At 36.7% G+C, this 20,815-nt stretch overlaps 2 protein-coding genes across 2 annotated transcripts in view; one reads left to right on the forward strand and one right to left on the reverse strand.

Annotated features, from left to right (window-relative positions):
• Positions 1 to 14: 14 nt before the first annotated feature.
• LOC139940310 (3'-5' exoribonuclease 1-like) lies at positions 15 to 11,227 on the forward strand. Its single transcript, XM_071936508.1, has 7 exons — positions 15 to 385; positions 1,576 to 1,724; positions 2,314 to 2,530; positions 3,240 to 3,323; positions 4,353 to 4,462; positions 6,791 to 6,925; positions 7,729 to 11,227. Exons 1-7 carry the CDS (start codon positions 113 to 115, stop codon positions 7,868 to 7,870), a joined length of 1,110 nt encoding a protein of 369 aa, XP_071792609.1. The 5' UTR covers positions 15 to 112; the 3' UTR covers positions 7,871 to 11,227.
• A 5,147-nt stretch (positions 11,228 to 16,374) lies between these two features.
• LOC139940311 (probable E3 ubiquitin-protein ligase HECTD2) overlaps positions 16,375 to 20,815 on the reverse strand; it is a 33,099-nt gene continuing 28,658 nt past the window's right edge. The window contains exon 18 of the mRNA XM_071936509.1: positions 16,375 to 20,753. Within this exon, the coding sequence (XP_071792610.1) occupies positions 20,633 to 20,753 (121 nt within the window). The 3' untranslated portion in view covers positions 16,375 to 20,632. The remainder of the gene's footprint in view (positions 20,754 to 20,815) is intronic.

The raw sequence follows: 20,815 nt of genomic DNA on the forward strand, positions 1-20,815 counted from the left end.
CTTGAAAAAAGAAACATGGCGAACATTCCGAAAGTGAAAGAAGTGTGAATGGTTTTTCTTTTTCAACATTACTCGAAATGTTGTCAATGTCTTCAGAAATTTTTAACGGACAATGTTCAACAATAACTTGTGTATTCTGTGTGGAAGTCTTTTCGTGGGATTTGCAGTGATTTTCGTCGTGTATAAGCTTTTGTTCATGCGGAAACATTCTTCAGGGGATAACTCAACGTTGTTGGGTTCCCAATATTTGCAAGCAATTTTTGGTGGTGGACAATCGCTAGGAACATTTGGCAGTATGGCGATGGCAGATTGGCAAAGAAAACCAGAACTTCCTACTGAAATACAAGGTCAAGGGAAGGGATACGTCAGTGCACCAGACATGAGAGTAGGTTTTCGAAGAGTGGAAATACTTGGTTAATTTGTTTCTGAAGTTATTTAATATTTTACAATAATTAATTATTATTTTTTTTATTTGTTTTACCTTTATTAACGCTTTAATTTATTAAATTATGATAACTTTCCGTATGGCGCCACCACTTTTCCACTCATTTTTACAAAAAAGGATATCTCACTGAGGTAAATTAGATACTATATATTATTTCATATCGAATGAAAAACTGGTGGCGCCATACGGAAACTTTTCCTTAAATTATATCACTCTATGATTATATTATAGCTCGATGGTTTACTAAGTAAAAGTTAAAACAAACTGGATGGAATTTGGTTGCATAGCGAGGATAAGTACTTTCCCGTGACCCCTGTGTGAACAAAATCACTGGCTTATTATTACATGGGTGGTGGGATTCAAACCCACAATCCAAATCTTTGCAATTCTAGAGCAGTATCGGAAAACTTTCCGTATTATACTTATTCATTCGATATGAAATAATGTAGTATCTAATTTACCTCAATCAGATATCCCTATTGTAAAAATTAGTCAAAAAGTGGTGGCGCCATACAGAAAGTTATCACTGATAATATAAGCAGTGATGAGACTGATGTTAAAAGCGGAGCCATTTACAGCTCAACAAGGTGGGCTAAGCAGTATCTTACACTAGACTACTTAGATTAACTGGCTAGAGGTTTAGACTTACCCCTAGTTACTGGCCAATCTCGGTAGTCTACACTTATTGGTAAGACTAGAGAATTACTTTTGCTCGAATTGCAAAGGTTGTGAGTTTGAATCCCACACAAATAATAATATGCCCCCCAGGCAATGTTCCATACTTTAACGCACTATTTATTACAGAAGAACCCCCCCCCCCCATCTCAAAAATTCTCAAAGAATTCCTGACTTTACAAGCCCACAATGGAGTAACAATTTTGTTAATTCTTATTTATTAATTTCTTATTTTTTTATATATATATATATATATATATATATTTTTTTTTTTTGGGGGGGGGGGTGGGGTAAGGCCATAAAATTATATTGAATAATATAACTCAAGGGAAATTGACTGAGTATGAGTAATTTAAATTGAATGATTTGGAGTTGAACAAAGACAAATTTCATAGGGCAGGATTTGAACCAACAACCTCCGAAATTATAATCTAATATTATTTATCTCCCTACAGAATAATTCGCTGACTTATCCAGACACAAAGTATGTGAAGGATCTGAGGAACCCAATCTACCGAGCCATCTCCAGACAGAACGGTGAAATCAACAGAATGAGCAAAGAACAGATGAAGGCCAAGTTGGCCGAGCTAAGCCTCAACACAAGGTACATGTAATAAGAAGACCTGATGTGACATAATCATTATGTTTAATGTCTCAGCGACCTCTATTGAAGAGTGGTATAAAATAGGAGAAGCAGTCATGTTTTTAAGCATTTAATATTAATGTGAATTGCCAAAATAAATAATAATAATAATAATAAACATTTCTATGGCGCTCTACAATTAACACAGCGCCTCACAAGTAAGAGCAAAACAAAACATGTTTACAACAAATTTCTGTTTTTAACTAATATCACAAAAAATAACAGAAAACCTTATAGAATGCTCTATATTGCACAGTAAGGCTTTTTAAAACCAAACAGAAAAATGTCCAAAGAACTTGTTTCAATTCAGCAGGCTTTGGCCAACAACCAAAAAATTGAAGGGAAAAAAAAAACACCTGGAGAGAACCATGCTGGTGTCTATGGCTACAGACCCACCTGAATCTTTTAGAATTCTCAACTCAAGGTCACTCATCACTAATGTCAAAAGTCACTCGATCACCCAAAGGTCACTCATCACTCGATTCAAGACTCAGATAAGCTTGGTGGCATGTGATTGTATTCACCTATGTATTTCTTTTCCAAACTGCAGTGGTATCGGTGAAATCCTGCGCACAAGATTAAAGACTCATTATAAGAACCATCTAATGGGGCAGGATGGTTTGGAGACGCCTTGCACTCAGCGAAACTACGACTATCTATGTGTGATCGACTTTGAAGCGACGTGTGAAGAACCAACTCCAATAGATTACATCCAGGAGATAATAGAGTTTCCTATCGTACTGGTCAACACAAAAACCATGAAAATTGTGAGTTGCTTTTAATCAGATTATTTAGATTTTAGTTCTGATATTAACAATAAAAATGAAAATCTAAGCACTTATAAAGCATTGTTTCGCAAGAAAGGTATCACAATGCTTGACAACAAATTTTAATTTGTTGTCAAGCATTGTGATACAACAACAAACAATAAAAGAATGAGAATGAAATAGATTGCCTAAACAAAATGAATCTGGAAAAGGTGAGTTTTAAGCAATGTTTAGAATTCAGTATGTGAACAAATGGCATGCTGTTTTGATAAGGAAGATTGTTCCAAAGGTTTGGAAGAGCTACATAAAAAAAATTGGAAGATGAGGAGTATTTGGTGTCAGGTTTGGTGAGAATCCTTGTACAGGGAATCTGAGCTGGAACAGAGTTGTTAAAAAATCTACTTTAAAATGTATCTTTTTGCTCAAGTGCCATGAGTATCTTGTTGGTACAAGTGCACTGTTTAAGACTTTGGTATTATTATTATATTATTTCATTTTATCACAGCATGCAAATCTCATTTTCTTTTTATTATGCCATTGGGTTATTTTGAATTGGCGTGTCGTATTTGTATTTTTTTAAGTCCAACTATATCGGACAAAATTAGGTTTGTCATTAAACTGAGACTCATAAAGTAACAGGTGCTTGTCATGTAGTTTTTGTTATTATATCTTTCTATTATTGATATTAATTTCCTTTTTATTCTCACAGGAGGATAAGTTTGATTCCTTCATCAGGCCAGAATTAAACCCAAGGCTTTCTACGTTCTGTAAAGACCTTACAAGTATTACTCAGGTATTCCACACTACATTTTTTGTGTATTTATAATTTTTCAGATTGATAAAGCACCAGGGTTCGATTTCATAAAGGGCTAAGGTTGATTTTAAGATGTGACTTAATTGCTAAGACAATTTCAATGTCAAGATACAACTCCATATGGCAGTAATGGCAACTCGTCCAAGTGTATTTTGAAATCAAGCTCAGAATGACTATAAAATAATATTCTTTGTTTTTTTAATCTTTAAAGACACTGGACACTATTGGTTGTCAAAGACTAGCCTTCACAGTTGGTGTATCTCAACATATGCATAAAGTAACAAACCTGTGAAAATTTGAGCTCAATCGGTCGTAGAAGTTGCAAGATAAATAATGAAAGAAAAAAACACCATTGTCACCACAGTTGTGTGCTTTCAGATGCTTGATTTCGAGACCTCAAATTCTAAATCTGAGGTCTCAAAATCAAATTCGTGGAAAATTACTTCTTTCTCGAAAACTACATTACTCCAGAGGGAGCCGTTTCTCACAATGTTTGATACTGTTAACCTCTCCCCATTACTCGTTACCAAGAAAGGTTTTATGCTAATAGTTATTTGAAGTAATAACCAATAGTGTCCACTGCCTTTAAGACTTTCTTGACTAAAAGTATTTAAAAAACGTATAAATTTTCAGTACGCATGGCAGAAGTGCAGTACGAAACCAAGTTACCACTCATATGCAGTCCCGCAGTCTTAACCAAACACAGAGCAAATCCACTCTCTTAAGTACCCATCTCACTCCTTGATGAAGGGAAGCAGTTCATGTTTTCTAACTTTATGACCAGTTAGCCCTAGAATCAAACAACTGTCAGTGACAAGAAATTCAGCATAGTTGTTAAGCAACTCTATTATTTGACAGACATGGGTAAAACCAAAATTAATATTCTTTCAAATAAATCTTCGATGCAAATTTCCATCTACACATGTATTAACTACTGTTGCAATCTTTTTTATGTTTTTCAAAAGAATTTGGTGTAATTTCTCAAAATGACCTGTTTTTCCTTCTCAGAAACAAGTGGACCGAGCTGACCTCTTCCCGGTAGTCTTAAGCCGAGTCCATGAATGGATGAAGACTAAAGCGTTGGGTAAAGAGCACAGTTTCATCATAGTAACAGACGGGTAAGTGTTCCACTGAACAAAACACAGAGTCAATTTGAAAGGTCCCGCTGCTCTCACTTAAAGGAACATTACAGGATTGGTAATAAACAAAAATCGTGAAGATCACAGATTTACATAAAACTTACACGGTCTAATGATGATGATAGTAGAAAACATCCCTTGAAATATTTCTGTCTGAAATGTCATATTTAATGAGAAATAAATAATCTAATTTCGCGTTTGGAGTTTATCACTCAATGAGCGTTTTATTCATTTTTGTTTTGGCATCGCTGCCGTGCAAAATTTGGAATCGGTTTTCACTACTCTCTCGTGACCCAGATGGCCGATCGATCTCGAACTTCTACAGGTTTGTCAGTTTATGTATATTGTGGATTACATAGAGTGCTTATGTTGGGCGCGATTGGTCAATCTGCGCGATCAACCGATCGCGCTGCGCTATTGAACGATCAAATTAAGATCAATTGGTCGCGCAGCAATTGGTCGATCGCGCAACAATCGGTCGATCGCGCAACAATCGGTCGATCGCGCAATGACATCTTTGCGCGATTGACCGATTGCACTACGAGTATTTTTTCCTGTTATCAGCGGATCGCGCAGGAAAGGCTTTGCGCGATCTCCCGATCGTGCAGGAATGGGTTTGCGCGATCGACCGATAGTGCAGGAAAAGTTTGCGCGATCTACCGATCGTGCAGGACTGGGTTTGCGCGATCGACCGATCGTGCAGGAATGGTTTCGCGCGTTTGACCGATTGTGCAGGTAAACTATTCCTTGGGGCGATTTCTCAAAGCAATAAAATTCATAGCAGGACAAATTTTCAGTATCACCATAGTGATTTATATAGTGACGTCACACTACGATTGATTTGAAGTTACAATCAATGTTACATCTTTGTGAATTCGGCCCCTGAACATCAGCCGATCGCGCCAAACAATTCCTGCACAATCGGCCGCTCGCGCAAAACCATTCCTGCACAATCGGCCGATTGCGCCGAGCCATTCCCGCACGATCGGTTGATCGTGCATGCTCGTTGCCGAATGTTGCGCGATCGACCGATTGTTGCGCGATCGACCGATTGTTGCGCGATCGACCGATAGCTGCGCGATCGACCGATTGCTGCGCGACCAATAGATATATCAATAGCGCAGCGCGATTGGTCGATAGCGCAGCGCGATCAACCGATCGCGCAGATTGACCGATCGCGCCCAACACTTACACTGCCAGCAACTGTTTTGCTAGCAAAACCAATTCTGTAATGTTCCTTTAATTTTATTAGATAGGGTGCAGAAGCGTATTGTAAATCTTGCAGGTGAAGTGTTGGGATGAACGCTAAAACCTCTTTCCCTCTGTAGGTCTGTAGCCAGCCTCTGTAATTTCTACAGATTTGTTCATTGTAAATGTGCCACCAGTGTGTCTGACCTGGTTCCTCCTATCAGAGGTTTTGAGCCTGAAACCAGACTTTCTGCTTCTTCTCACCCATACGCTTTTGATTTGCTAATATGTAGAACAATGAGCCATTCCAACAGCTTTATTCCACATATTGCATCTCTTCGGAACTCCTTGCCTGGTGCATGTTCCCCTCCATCCACATTCTAGGCTGTTTCCCTGAGTTCTTTCCCCTTTAAATAAATATTCTTCTTGTAGCCCCATACCAAGAACGGTTTTAACTTTATTTTTGGGCCAACTTGCAAAATAAATGTGCATGTTCAGGCCTCGGGGTGTGTGTCATGATTATTTGAGCAGCATCATCTTCACTCTTCACTCATCTGGGCCCAATTTCATAAAGCCTGTAAGCACACAAATTTGCTTAGCATGAAATTTCTTCCTTGATAAAAACAGGATTACCAACCAAATTTCCATTTGTTGTATATTGCTTAATACTGGTATTCAGTTGTTGTTTTTGCTCATCCCGAAAATCATGTGGCAATTTGGTTGGTAGTCCTGTTTTTATCAAGGAAGAAGTTTCATGCTAAGCAAATTTGTGTGCTTACAGGGTTTATGAAATTGGGCCCTGGGCTCACTCCGAAGATGCCCATTACTCATCTCAAGACATACATGTATGGGGACTGGGCATTTTCCTCTATTGCTCCTTGCCCGTGGAACTCCCTCCATTCATTTCTTCGGAAATTGACCACTTCAAAGCTTTTCTCAAGACTCCATTTTCCATCAGATATTTAAATGCTTACTTTATTGGAGGAGCTTGCGCCTTTGAATGTTTTTGAAATAGATATATGGCGCCATGCAAATGCTGTGAATTATCATCATCAAAGATTTGAAATCAGTTTTTAGTTAGTGGAATTTTGAATGTTTTTCCCCTGATTTTCATTTCAGGCCGTGGGATATGAACATGTACCTCAATGTTCAGTGCAAATTAAGCCAAGTGCGATATCCATCCTATGCACGTCAGTGGATCAACCTTTGCAAGACGTTCAGTAATTTCTACAAGACCAAACGCATGTGCCTCAGGTAAATATCAACATTCTAAATCAAAATAGTTAATTTTCAAAAGTTATAGAATAACAACCTTATGTGGGATTTGAGGCATTGCATGGTGAGGTATCAATATTTACTATAGCTACATATTCATGACCGAGAGTTGAGTTCTCATTGGTCCATTCATCACCACGGGCCAGGTGTTAATTTGGCTAATTACCAAGTGCTCACGTGAGTATTCACGCAAGTGGTAAATGCACATGACAAGTAATTGCTCCCCAGAGTTATTCTACTTGTCATGAGCACTACCATTGTGCGACGTCATCCCCGGGCGCTATTGATCGTAGTACTGTTTTGTATACACGCTTCGCCTCTGGAACTAGTTTGTCAACTTCCAATACCTCGGGGAGATAATATCGACTAGTCACCCTCGAACCATGTTATATTTGCATAATATTTTGTTTGCGGTAACACCATGTGGGCATCTTCTTGCCAGGTAGAATTTGTTCTTTTAAAAGATGCTTGTCACTTTATATTCTACTACTGCGGAGTGGATTTTCTGAAATTGGGGAGACTTCTCAGTTCTGTAAAGAACTGTCCCGCTTTCTACTACTACCTGGTCGGGAGGTAGAAAATCAGTTGGGACTACTACTACTTAAGACTTAGTGGATTGAGGGGACTTCTTGTTAAAGATTTTTTTTGCCCCAAACATTAAAAAATATATTTTTTTGAGTGAATGGATACCTGTGAGAGCAGAGATGGTTCATGTGACTGATTACCTTTTACTTCTGATGGTTGATAATAATTACTGAGAGGTCCGTCTTTTAACTTGACAGGAATATGCTTGCAGCATTGGAGATGGGGTTCGATGGTCGGCCACATCGGGGGATTGATGATGCTATGAATATCGCTAACATTGCTATCAGGCTTATGGAAGATGGGTGTGAGCTTGAAGTCAATGATAGACTCTCCCAGTAGCCACACCCTACTAGTGACCACACCCGCTAAAAAAAAACCTTAGAAGCTGGATCTGGATATATATTCTCAATGCTCTAATTAGAGCCAAACGAGAAGAGAAGATGATGAAGAAATTTCAGTTTTAGATGTTGGAGGAAAACACCAGAGAATTATTCAAGAGAAAAACCCACACAGTCAAGTAGGGACTGAAAACCCAATCCACATACTGAACCCCGTTTGGATTCGAACCGGGGTCCTAGAGGTTGAAGGTGAGGCAAGACACCTGCACCAACCGGCCTATGTAGAGGATTCCCATTTGAATGTCTCTTACATCGCAATCAGGCTGATTGAAGACTAGTGTGAAGAGGAAGTCATTGACAGCCTATCACAATAACCACACCCTAGGTAAACCACGCCCGCTATCAACCACACCCGCTGTCAAAGAAACCTTTAAAGGTATAGCCTGTATACAAGAATGTACATGTGAATACCGCGACAAGCATGAGGACGACAGGTGTAAAGAGAAATTCATTAACGGCCTATCACAATAACCACACCCTCTGTAAACCACGCCCGCTATCAACCACACCCGCTGTCAAAGAAACCTTTAAAGGTATGGCCTGTATACAAGAATGTACATGTGAATACCGCGGTAAGCATGAGGACGACACAAGTGTTAAGAGAAATTCATCAACGGCCTATCACAATAACCACACCCTCTGTAAACCACGCCCGTAATCAACTACACTCGCTGTCGAAGAAACCATTAAAGGTATGGCCTGTATACAAGAAACTACCATTGAATATCGCATCAAGCATAAGGACAACAGGTTTGGAGGAACTTCTGAACAGCTGCCAAAGCAAACGTGCGGTATATTGACCACACCTACTATAAACCATGTCTACTGTCACACCCCATCTTTTGGATGGAATGTCATATTAGACTTGAGGTACAACTCCCATCACAAGGAATGAGTGTCAATGGCAAATCAGTCAACATGCAACCTTGGTAGTTTCATCACATGACCAAATCTCACAGGCTGTTCAGAAGCATTTAAGGAAAATTTCTAGATTAATATAAGATACAGTTGTAAAAAAAAAAAAAAAAAAGTTTTCAAAAAAACAAATCAACTCATTTTTTCAGGTTCATTCTTCCATTGTATTTCTATGAAGTTTCTTAAAAACATTTAAAAAAAATAGAGGTTATTATCCAAGAATTTGATTAATTTTAACTAAAAAGGTGTTGCTTGTTTTTAGTGCATTGTTTGCTGTGGAGGTTGCTTCCCCTTAGAATTTGAGGAAAAAATCTCCCATCTGTCTTAAACGTTGTAGCGTCATGATTTTCTCGCATAAAGAGTCTCTCAAACTACCTACTGACTCAAGATTGTCTACTCAAAAATCTTGCTTGCCCCGATGTTCCTGGTTTGATTGGCTGCATATTGCGACACAGCACCTTGTAAACTATTACATGTACATAGTGCTATGTAAAAGGAGTAGGTCTCATAATTCAAACGTAGTCCCACATACATTGCAGGAAATACTGAATGTTAAAGCCCCTTGAGCGTCACTGAGTGACGGATATGTGCGTTATATAACCAGAAGAGAAACTGGACTCGTTCAATTTAAAATGATTTTGGGTTTAACAAGGAGGCCCTTTGTTCAAATCCTGCTCTGGTCAGTTGTTCAACTCCAAATCAACTCCAAATCAATAATCTTACATACGTGGATTAACTTGAATCATCATGGAGTGATTTTTTCTCCAGTATTTTTGTGTCACTGTCGTCTAAGGCTGTGTGTGATTCAGTGGCTGTGGCTACAAGCATGATACCTACAAGTTCTGGACGTTAGCCGGTCAACTGTCTCCCAACCAAGAAATGACGCTCCAAAATGGTTCTGTGCGCTTATAAATGTTCATCGTAATCCTGTTTGGAAAAGTTGGGCGGGAAACATGTCATCCAAGGTGAAATGGTTTTATTGTTTTTTAAAGACAGTTTTTAGAAATATTAGAAAAGAATGGTGGAGTTACAACTCAACTATCAAATTGACGATAGCGAAACAGAATTAGCAAGCTAGTGCAGGTAGCCAGTTGTCTCTGTAGTACGTACCGTAAAAATATAAACGACGATATGACATTGGTAATGTGAAAGTTTGTTGAATACTTGGAAGTACTTGTGGCGGACACTAAAAGTTTAAAATCAAGATAGAAATCCGGATATTATAAATCAAGGATAATCCCACTCCAATCCTTTCAACTAATCTGTGAACTTTTCACCAGAATGCTGGATCATGATTTATTCTTGAAAGTGATCAAACTTTTTGGTTGTTTTCCCTTCAAATAAAAGCATATCATCAGAAATATAAATCTGAAGTTGTTTGAAACATGAGTCGAGGTGGCATGAGTGAGCTTTCTGAAAGATTTTTGGACAATTTCAGTTGATTTACTGTATCATGTCTTTTAGGTATCGGACTCTGAATATTTGTCAGTACTGTAGCAAGACAGTGTGTGTGCTTTGATAAGTAGTCTATGTGCAAGATGGTCAACAGAAGTTAATGATTAGAGCTAATAGGTAATATTTAATAGGTATTTATAAACAGGTTTTCTACCAGTTTTGTGTTTTTTGTTGTTGATAGAAAGGTTTTAAAGTTATCAATATTGCAAATGATAGTTCGGATAAAGATATTTATGAGAATTATTTTCAGAAAGTCGGCATATTAACAGGAAATCTGGCAGTGGGTTTGCTAGTTTACTTAAAGTGGAAACTTGTGTACAGGCCTGTATGCTTTGTTTTTGAAAGGGCAAGGGCACCAAGGCATTTGTAAATTTCTACTGGAGGATTTCAAGGGCACCAAGGCACTTGTCCTTCGTTGCCTTTGTGAAGTATCAGGCCTGTGTGTAGAAGGTCTCCTTTGAGACCCTACCCCAATTCTTGAACACTTTAAAGAAGCCAAATTGAAAATTAGCAACTCCTTGTTTTAAATTTTTTTGAAAAGAATTTCCCAATTGGTAATAACAGCGTAGTGCAATTCTCCTTTCCCGATTACTTGCAAGGTCTTAATCCTGTGGCAGATGCTTTTTGGAAAATATCCTTTTATAATTTCAAATATTGGACTGAATGTATTTGTGTTTTGTCAAATGTCAAAAATTATCTGAACTAACGGATGTTTGTTGTCTTTATGGTGTCATTTAAGTTTTCAAGGGACCGACAGTCCTAGACGTCAATTCAACAATCTGAGAGAGTTGCCAATAATTCAGTAGACTTTACTGAAACAATAGTTTAGATTCTCCTTTGAATTGGCTCAAAATTAGCTAAATATTACAGATGAGCTTTTTACTCGGTGATCAAGGTGATCAAATTAAATATTTAGTAGAGGACAAGAGAGGAGTATCTTGTGATTTTGTTATTTATTATAGTCAAAGTTAATGTATGAGATCTGTGATTTTTCATGGTTGGGTGGGGGTTATAGGAACTGGACTTGGGGGCAGGATAAATGTTCGTTGATGGGTAAGATTGGGGGTTGGGGAGATGGGTTTGGTTTTATGGTTGGGATTGGGGGGTTGGGGAGATGGGTTTGGTTTTATGGTTGGGATTGGAAGTCTGCGTTGGGCTGATGGTTAGGGTATGGCCGGATAAGGGGCCAACTCAATTGTGAAACAAACTTTATCAGAATGTTTGACTTGCTCATTGTGGTTTTTTTTTCAACCCTTGTGATTTTTCCAATTTTTTAACCCAAATTTAAACAAAATGCTATACTTACCCCTTGTGATATTTTCAACTTTTGACCCAAATTTGAACAAAATGCTGTCACTTGCCCCTTGTGATATTTTCAACTTTTGACCCAAATTTGAACAAAATGCTGGACTTACCCCTTGTGATATTTTTAATTTTTGACCCAAATTTGAACACTTGACTTTCCCCTTGTGATATTTTTAATTTTTGACCCAAATTTGAACAAAATGCTGGACTTACCCCTTGTGATTTTTTCAATTTTTGACTCAAATTTGAACAAAATGCTGGACTTGCCCCTTGTGATTTTTTCAATTTTTGACTCAAATTTGAACAAAATGCTGGACTTACCCCTTGTGATATTTAATTTTTAACACAAATTTGAACAAAATGCTTGACTAACACCTTGTGAAATTTTCAACTTTTGACCCAAATTTGAACAAAATGCTTGACAAAATTTGAACAATATGCTGAACCCCTTGTGATATTTTTAATTCTTAACACAAATTTAAACAAAAAGCTGGATTTACCCCTTGTGATATTTTCAATGTTTGACCCAAATTTGAACACAATGTTGGACATACCCCTTGTGATATTTTTAATTCTTAACACAAATTTAAACAAAAAGCTGGATTTACCCCTTGAGATATTTTCAATTTTTGACCCAAATTTGAACAAAATGCTGGACTTACCCCTTGTGATATTTTTAATTTTTTTGCCAAAATTTGAATAAAATGCTGGACTAACCCCTTGTGATATTTTTAATTTTTGACCCAAATTTGAACAAAATGCTGGACTTGCCCCTTGTGATTTTTTCAATTTTGGAACCAAATTTGAACAAAATGCTGGACTTACCCCTTGTGATTTTTTCAATTTTTGACTCAAATTTGAGCAAAATGCTGGACTTGCCCCCTTGTGATTTTTTCAACTTTTGACCCAAATTTGAACAAAATGCTGGACCCCTTGTGATATTTTCAATTTTTGACCCAAATTTGAACAAAATGTTGGACTTGCCCCTTGTGATTTTTTCAATTTTTGACTCAAATTTGAACAAAATGCTGGACTTGCCCCTTGTGATATTTAAATTTTTAACACAAATTTGAACAAAATGCTTGACTAACACCTTGTGAAATTTTCAACTTTTGACCCAAATTTGAACAAAATGCTGGACCAAATTTGAACAAAATGCTGGACAAAATTTGAACAATATGCTGGACCCCTTGTGATATTTTTTAATTCTGAACACAAATTTAAACGAAAAGCTGGATTTACCCCTTGAGATATTTTCAATTTTTGACCCAAATTTGAACAAAATGCTGGACTTACCCCTTGTAATATTTTTAATTTTTTTGCCAAAATTTGAATAAAATGCTGGACTAACCCCTTGTGATATTTTTAATTTTTGACTCAAATTACAACAAAATGCTGGACTTGCCCCTTGTGATTTTTTCAATTTTTGACTCAAATTTGAACAAAATGCTTGACTAACACCTTGTGAAATTTTCAACTTTTGACCCAAATTTGAACAAAATGCTTGACAAAATTTGAACAATATGCTGAACCCCTTGTGATATTTTTAATTCTTAACACAAATTTAAACAAAAAGCTGGATTTACCCCTTGTGATATTTTCAATGTTTGACCCAAATTTGAAAAAAATGTTGGACTTACCCCTTGTGATATTTTTAATTTTTTTGCCAAAATTTGAATAAAATGCTGGACTAACCCCTTGTGATATTTTTAATTTTTGACTCAAATTACAACAAAATGCTGGACTTGCCCCTTGTGATTTTTTCAATTTTTGACTCAAATTTGAACAAAATGCTTGACTAACACCTTGTGAAATTTTCAACTTTTGACCCAAATTTGAACAAAATGCTTGACAAAATTTGAACAATATGCTGAACCCCTTGTGATATTTTTAATTCTTAACACAAATTTAAACAAAAAGCTGGATTTACCCCTTGTGATATTTTCAATGTTTGACCCAAATTTGAAAAAAATGTTGGACTTACCCCTTGTGATATTTTTAATTCTTAACACAAATTTAAACAAAAAGCTGGATTTACCCCTTGAGATATTTTCAATTTTTGACCCAAATTTGAACAAAATGCTGGACTTACCCCTTGTGATATTTTTAATTTTTTTGCCAAAATTTGAATAAAATGCTGGACTAACCCCTTGTGATATTTTTAATTTTTGACCCAAATTTGAACAAAATGCTGGACTTACCCCTTGTGATTTTTTCAATTTTTACAAAAATTTGAACAAAATTAACTTACCCCTTGTGATATTTTCTAATTTTTACCGAAATTTAAACAAAATGCTGGACTTAACCCTTTGTGATATTTTCAATTTTGGACCCAAATTTGAACAAAATGCTGGACTTACCCCTTGTGATTTTTTCAATTTTTGACTCAAATTTGAGCAAAATGCTGGACTTGCCCCCTTGTGATTTTTTCAGCTTTTGACCCAAATTTGAACAAAATGCTGGACCCCTTGTGATATTTTCAATTTTTGACCCAAATTTGAACAAAATGTTGGACTTGCCCCTTGTGATTTTTTCAATTTTTGACTCAAATTTGAACAAAATGCTGGACTTGCCCCTTGTGATATTTAAATTTTTAACACAAATTTGAACAAAATGCTTGACTAACACCTTGTGAAATTTTCAACTTTTGACCCAAATTTGAACAAAATGCTGGACAAAATTTGATTAATATGCTGGACCCCTTGTGATATTTTTTAATTCTGAACACAAATTTAAACAAAAAGCTGGATTTACCCCTTGAGATATTTTCAATTTTTGACCCAAATTTGAACAAAATGCTGGACTTACCCCTTGTAATATTTTTAATTTTTTTGCCAAAATTTGAATAAAATGCTGGACTAACCCCTTGTGATATTTTTAATTTTTGACCCAAATTTGAACAAAATGCTGGACTTACCCCTTGTGATTTTTTCAATTTTTACAAAAATTTGAACAAAATTAACTTACCCCTTGTGATATTTTCTAATTTTTACCGAAATTTAAACAAAATGCTGGACTTACCCCTTTGTGATATTTTCAATTTTGGACCCAAATTTGAACAAAATGGTGGACTTGCCCCTTTGTGATATTTTCAATTTTTGACTCAAATTTGAGCAAAATGCTGGACTTGCCCCCTTGTGATTTTTTCAACTTTTGACCCAAATTTGAACAAAATGCTGGACTTGCCCCTTGTGATTTTTCCAATTTTTGAACCAAATTTGAACAAAATGCTGGACTTACCCCTTGTGATATTTAAATTTTTAACACAAATTTGAACAAAATGCTGGACTTACCCCTTGTGATTTTTTCAATTTTTACAAAAATTTGAACAAAATTAACTTACCCCTTTGTGATATTTTCAATTTTGGACCCAAATTTGAACAAAATGGTGGACTTGCCCCTTTGTGATATTTTCAATTTTGGACCCAAATTTGAACAAAATGCTGGACTTACCCCTTGTGATTTTTTCAATTTTTGACTCAAATTTGAGCAAAACGCTGGACTTGCCCCCTTGTGATTTTTTCAACTTTTGACCCAAATTTGAACAAAATGCTGGACTTGCCCCTTGTGATTTTTTCAATTTTTGAACCAAATTTGAACAAAATGCTGGACTTACCCCTAGTGATATTTAAATTTTTAACACAAATTTGAACAAAATGCTTGACTAACACCTTGTGAAATTTTCAACTTTTGACCCAAATTTGAATAAAATGCTGGACAAAGTTTGAACAATATGCTGGACCCCTTGTGATATTTTTAATTCTTAACACAAATTTAAACAAAAAGCTGGATTTACCCCTTGAGATATTTTCAATTTTTGACCCAAATTTGAACAAAATGCTGGACTTACCCCTTGTAATATTTTTAATTTTTTTGCCAAAATTTGAATAAAATGCTGGACTAACCCCTTGTGATATTTTTAATTTTTGACCCAAATTTGAACAAAATGCTGGACTTACCCCTTGTGATTTTTTCAATTTTTACAAAAATTTGAACAAAATTAACTTACCCCTTGTGATATTTTCTAATTTTTACCGAAATTTAAACAAAATGCTGGACTTACCCCTTTGTGATATTTTCAATTTTGGACCCAAATTTGAACAAAATGCTGGACTTACCCCTTGTGATTTTTTCAATTTTTGACTCAAATTTGAGCAAAATGCTGGACTTGCCCCCTTGTGATTTTTTCATCTTTTGACCCAAATTTGAACAAAATGCTGGACTTGCCCCTTGTGATTTTTTCAATTTTTGAACCAAATTTGAACAAAATGCTGGACTTACCCCTTGTGATATTTAAATTTTTAACACAAATTTGAACAAAATGCTGGACTTACCCCTTGTGATTTTTTCAATTTTTACAAAAATTTGAACAAAATTAACTTACCCCTTGTGGTGTTTTCTAATTTTTACCGAAATTTAAACAAAATGCTGGACTTACCCCTTTGTGATATTTTCAATTTTGGACCCACATTTGAACAAAATGCTGGACTTACCCCTCGTGATATTTAAATTTTTAACACAAATTTGAACAAAATGCTGGACTTACCCCTTGTGATTTTTTCAATTTTTACAAAAATTTGAACAAAATGGTGGACTTGCCCCTTTGTGATATTTTCAATTTTTGACCCAAATTTGAACAAAATGCTGGACTTACCCCTTGTGATTTCAATTGTATATTATAAGTCAATCATTCCTTTAGTGTAGTCTATTCAACTTTAAGTAACAAAACAGAACACAAGCGATAAAAAAAAACCACAGCCTTTAAAGTCATTTTTAAGCGACACACTTTTATTCAATAAAATATTCTGTCACACAGTCATAAATAAAGGCTGAACCTGAAGCAAGGGTCTGGCTCCTATTCTACCTTCCTTATTTACATTAATTAAATGTGAAATATAGACCCAATTCATCTGATGTCATTCACCAAACTAAATGTGTAAGTCTTTGAGTAGTATTGGTTCTGTAAAGAACCGGTGGTTGATAACTCAGCATTTCAATCAGTCTCTCTCCTGAAGACGATCGGAGCATACTGAAATGTTGAGTTGTCAACAACCAGTTCTTTTCAGAATCAAATCTACGCAAAACCACAGTCTTAGTGATACTTCCACCACGCAAAAGCTTTTATTTGGGGGTTAGCTCTTTCACCAATTTTAATGAGGTCTTGTTTACTGGCTACTTTGCCCGAGTTCTGTGAGAAAATCACTTGGGTGGGATTCGAACCCACAACCTTTGCATAGCTATAGAGCAGAAGTCTTCACCACTTGACCAGAGCCATATAATGAGATTTGGAATAACTTGATATAAAAAGCTATTTCACCCTCCCCCCCCCCCAAATGCACTGGCAAAAACACGGTGCTAGACTAGTCTGCCCATTGTGTTGTGCTACATTTGGACTGAAAATGGCACCCAGCAACCATGTGACCAAAGAAAACTGGTCCTTCCATGTCCCGACTGTCTCAATGCACAGCTCTGCATTAGAATATTGAGCTACCCCAGTGGCCAGAGGCTGTTTTTTATGAACGGTTTTCGCAATGATGTCATAGGGCCTTTTCGAATCCACGGCTTTGGATTCGGCTTCAGGCTCTGTTCTCTTGTCTGAATCCCCAAGCACATACACAGTGCACACGCAATTGTCAAACGACCGACAGCCAAGCTAGCCTGAGCTGACTCTGGAGCCGAAGCTGTGGTTTTGAAAAGAGCCATAGATGTTAATTGGTTACAACCAATTAACATTCTCTTCCCATAGATGAAAAAATTAACATTGAGTTTAAAGGCACTGGACACTATTGGTAATTGTCAAAGACAAGTCTTCTCACTTGGTGGATCTCAACATATGCATAAAATAACGAAGTTGCGAGAAAACAATAAAAGAAAAAACATGCTTGTTACACAAAGTTGTGTGCTTTCAGATGCTTGATTTCGAGACCTCAAATTCTAAATCTGAGGTCTCAAAATCACATTCTTGGAAAATTACTTCTTTCTCAAAAACTCTGTTACTTCAGAGGCAGCCGTTTCTCACAATGTTTTATATTATAACACCCCTTGCAAGTATTCTCCCTGCTCAATGGTTTAGAGCGCGTCACATGACATGTCTTAGTTTTGCTAGACGACGGCCGTGTGATAGAGCTTCGGTTTGCCATGCGCTAGTCCGAAGACTAGCACATGGCGCCGTGCGCTAGTCCGACAGACTAGCACACAGCGTGCAGTACCCAGACGTCCGTTGCGTGTACGAGGATGATACATTAATAGTCTGTAACCATTTCGGATTGTCCGACACTACATGCAACACAGTAGGTAAAAGTGTTTGCAATCTGTGTTCGCGCCGTCCGTGGATTGTAGCATTCAGGTCTGTAACTTAATAATAATAGTACAGTATTTAGAAATGTTTGGGGTGTTATAAAACAAATATTGACTGCTTTTACTCGTACAATGGTTAAAAACTATGACTCCCTCGGTGATTCCCGGAGCGGTCTATATTCACGCTCCAGGGATCACCTCAGGAGTCATAGTTTTAACCATAGCACTCGAAGCAGTCAATATTTGTATACTATCAACCTCTCCCCATTACTGGTTAACAAGTAAGGTTTTATGCTAATAATTATTTTGAGTAATTACCAATAGTGTCCACTGCCTACTACTCTTTACCTTGACAACAATGTAGAATTTTAACAAACTTGAAGGCACTTTTTACACTGAATTTTAAACAGGCATATTTTGGAATGTATTACAGTTTGGAAAATACTTTGAAGTTTTGGTTGAACTCCGAGGCTTCAAACAAATTAATATATACAATACATCAATACATGAATACATAAATATTTGAATATCTAAGGCAAGCACAAATTAAACAGTTCTGGAATTTAAGGAAAAATTGCAGATATTCAGACGGAACATGGAAACAATAGAAATGCTGAAAGCGATAGAGCAAGGGTTTTCGGATTAAACAAATAATTATTGCTTTTAAAATGTACAACAAAAACAGGCAAGACAAACCAAGACATATTATAATCTCAGAACACATGAATACATGATTTCATTAAACAGAACCTCAGAAATGGTCAGCAAAAACCCGATAAGCCAATGAAAGAAAGGATAACTTTCCGTATGGCGCCACCACTTTTTCACTCATTTTTACAAAAAGGGATATCTCATTGAGGTATATTAGATACTATATTATATCATATCGAATGAAAAAAGTGGTGGCGCCATACGGAAACTTTTCCGAAAGAAAGAAAACATTGGTAAAATAAAGATGCCATAACTTGTTTGAATTTAAATTTTGGTTTTACCCATATAAACCGATGTGTGTAAGCACTGTATACTCAGTACTTTCCCGAGCTCTGTGAAAAAATCATCACAGGCATACTACTTGGGCAGGATTCGAACCCACAACCTTTTCAATTATAGAAAAAATAAGTAAAAAAAAAAAAAATGGCATAACTTGTCTGAATTTGAATTTTGGTTTTACCCAAATAAACCGATGTGTGTAAGCACTGTATACTGGGTACTTTCCTGAGCTCTGTGAAAAAAAAACACAGGCATATTACTTGGGTAGAGTTCAAACCCAAGACCGTTTCAATTCTAGAGCAGTGTCTCACCAATTCTGTTCCAGAGGAACTTAAACCTTATAATGCTACAAGATTTTGTAAGACTCACCAAGAAATGAAGGCACATCAAATAAAAGGCACTTAATGATAGCATATTCAGTATTCTTCGGAAAAAAAACATTACATTCAAGTAGAAAAGCAACCTGTGGTTGATCAGTTGAACAAACAAAACTTTCTATTCACCTGGCCAAAACTGTTCTTCTCATAGAAATGGTATGTGTAAGTCTAAAAATGGAATGCTGTAAAGAATAAATAGTTTCTCCTAGGTGGCTATAAAATCAAGGCAGATCCCGTAAGAAAATAGACAGATTTGAATACATATTCACACAGCACTCATGTACAAATAAAAACTCTGCAAAAACAAAGTAATAAAATAAAACCGTATATTTACACATTTATATATCAATATTATTTAACAAATTTTACAACTTATTGCTTTTTTAAAGTAGGAATAATATAACTTTTTGTCGGAAGGACCATTCTACTCAAATCATCTTTCATTCTTTCTCCAAGGACCATTTTCAAAGAGCTGCTGAGCAAACACTAGCAGGATACCGGTCACAAATAGTACATTTGACATGGTATTTTGGCTGATAACCTCATTCTGGTTAGCACCTTCTTTTTTTTTGGAGCTATTTTATCTATTTTTATTTTTTAAATTTGTTTAATGAAATATCGCCTAACATCACAAGGCCGGACAGCCACTTCAAGGTGAGGGCTACCTTCACCCAATTTGGGCTGTCGACCCAAATCAACTGTCATCGGGGGCACTTTGCCACCTACTCTTAGAATGTTACCCCCTTCACAGTCCGTAAGGATGTAGGCATGGTCATCCACTAGGAGCCTGGCTGGCAGAGCAGAATGCACTACTTCCCAACTTTCTGTCTAAGCATCTGTAAGAATTTGGGGCCAGTTCTGTTTCTTGTGTACACTTTTTACATGTGTAAGACAGCGTTCTTACGTATTAATTTCCAGACTCACATTCCAAGCTTTATTTGTACTTTTCACTCCATTGTCAAGTTTTTGTATGAATGGCCCGTCCTCACTGTTAGACAACCTTATATAGCACACCATTTAGTCTTCTTATTTTATTTACAACACACTTTGTTTTGGCAACATCACTGTACTTTCTACCACTCATTCTAATAACTCGATCCCGCTGACCCATCGACCTCATTAAGGTCAACTGACAGACCTCACTGAGGTCAACTGACCGACCTCACTGAGGTCAACTTACTGACCCCACTGAGGTCAACCACCAACTGAGGTCAACCACCCACTGACCCTAAAGGTCACAACATGGTGAAGCTCAATGATTTACAAGTATAAAACCTTTGAGTAGAGGAAAGTGGATTATTCGGACTTACTGGAAACTAGAGAATGAAAGTCTTTGAAGCAACTTGGCAATGGCGACAGGGGTTTCATTCTAACCCAAAACCTTCAGCGTTGGAGATAGCGATGGTGACTTTATGTTTTAACTGTCGTCTACTCTTGTAGGGGGGTAGGATGAGCTGATTGAAGCATGTATGAGACATCGGCAACCTGTCAAGATGAACATGAGGAAAAGTTGATTTCCTTTTACTTCAACTAAGAGAGTCACAAAA

Source organism: Asterias amurensis, chromosome 8 (assembly GCF_032118995.1).
Source record: "Asterias amurensis chromosome 8, ASM3211899v1".
NCBI classification, from domain to species: Eukaryota; Metazoa; Echinodermata; class Asteroidea; order Forcipulatida; family Asteriidae; genus Asterias; species Asterias amurensis.

Bases quoted from the DNA above. Each gene is read 5' to 3' on its own strand.
- LOC139940310 (XM_071936508.1), top strand. From the start codon at position 113: ATGTTCAACAATAACTTGTGTATTCTGTGTGGAAGTCTTTTCGTGGGA. The intron at 1,725-2,313 runs GTACATGTAATA...TCCAAACTGCAG, and splicing joins GAGCTAAGCCTCAACACAAG to TGGTATCGGTGAAATCCTGC. The intron at 3,324-4,352 runs GTATTCCACACT...TTTCCTTCTCAG, and splicing joins ACCTTACAAGTATTACTCAG to AAACAAGTGGACCGAGCTGA.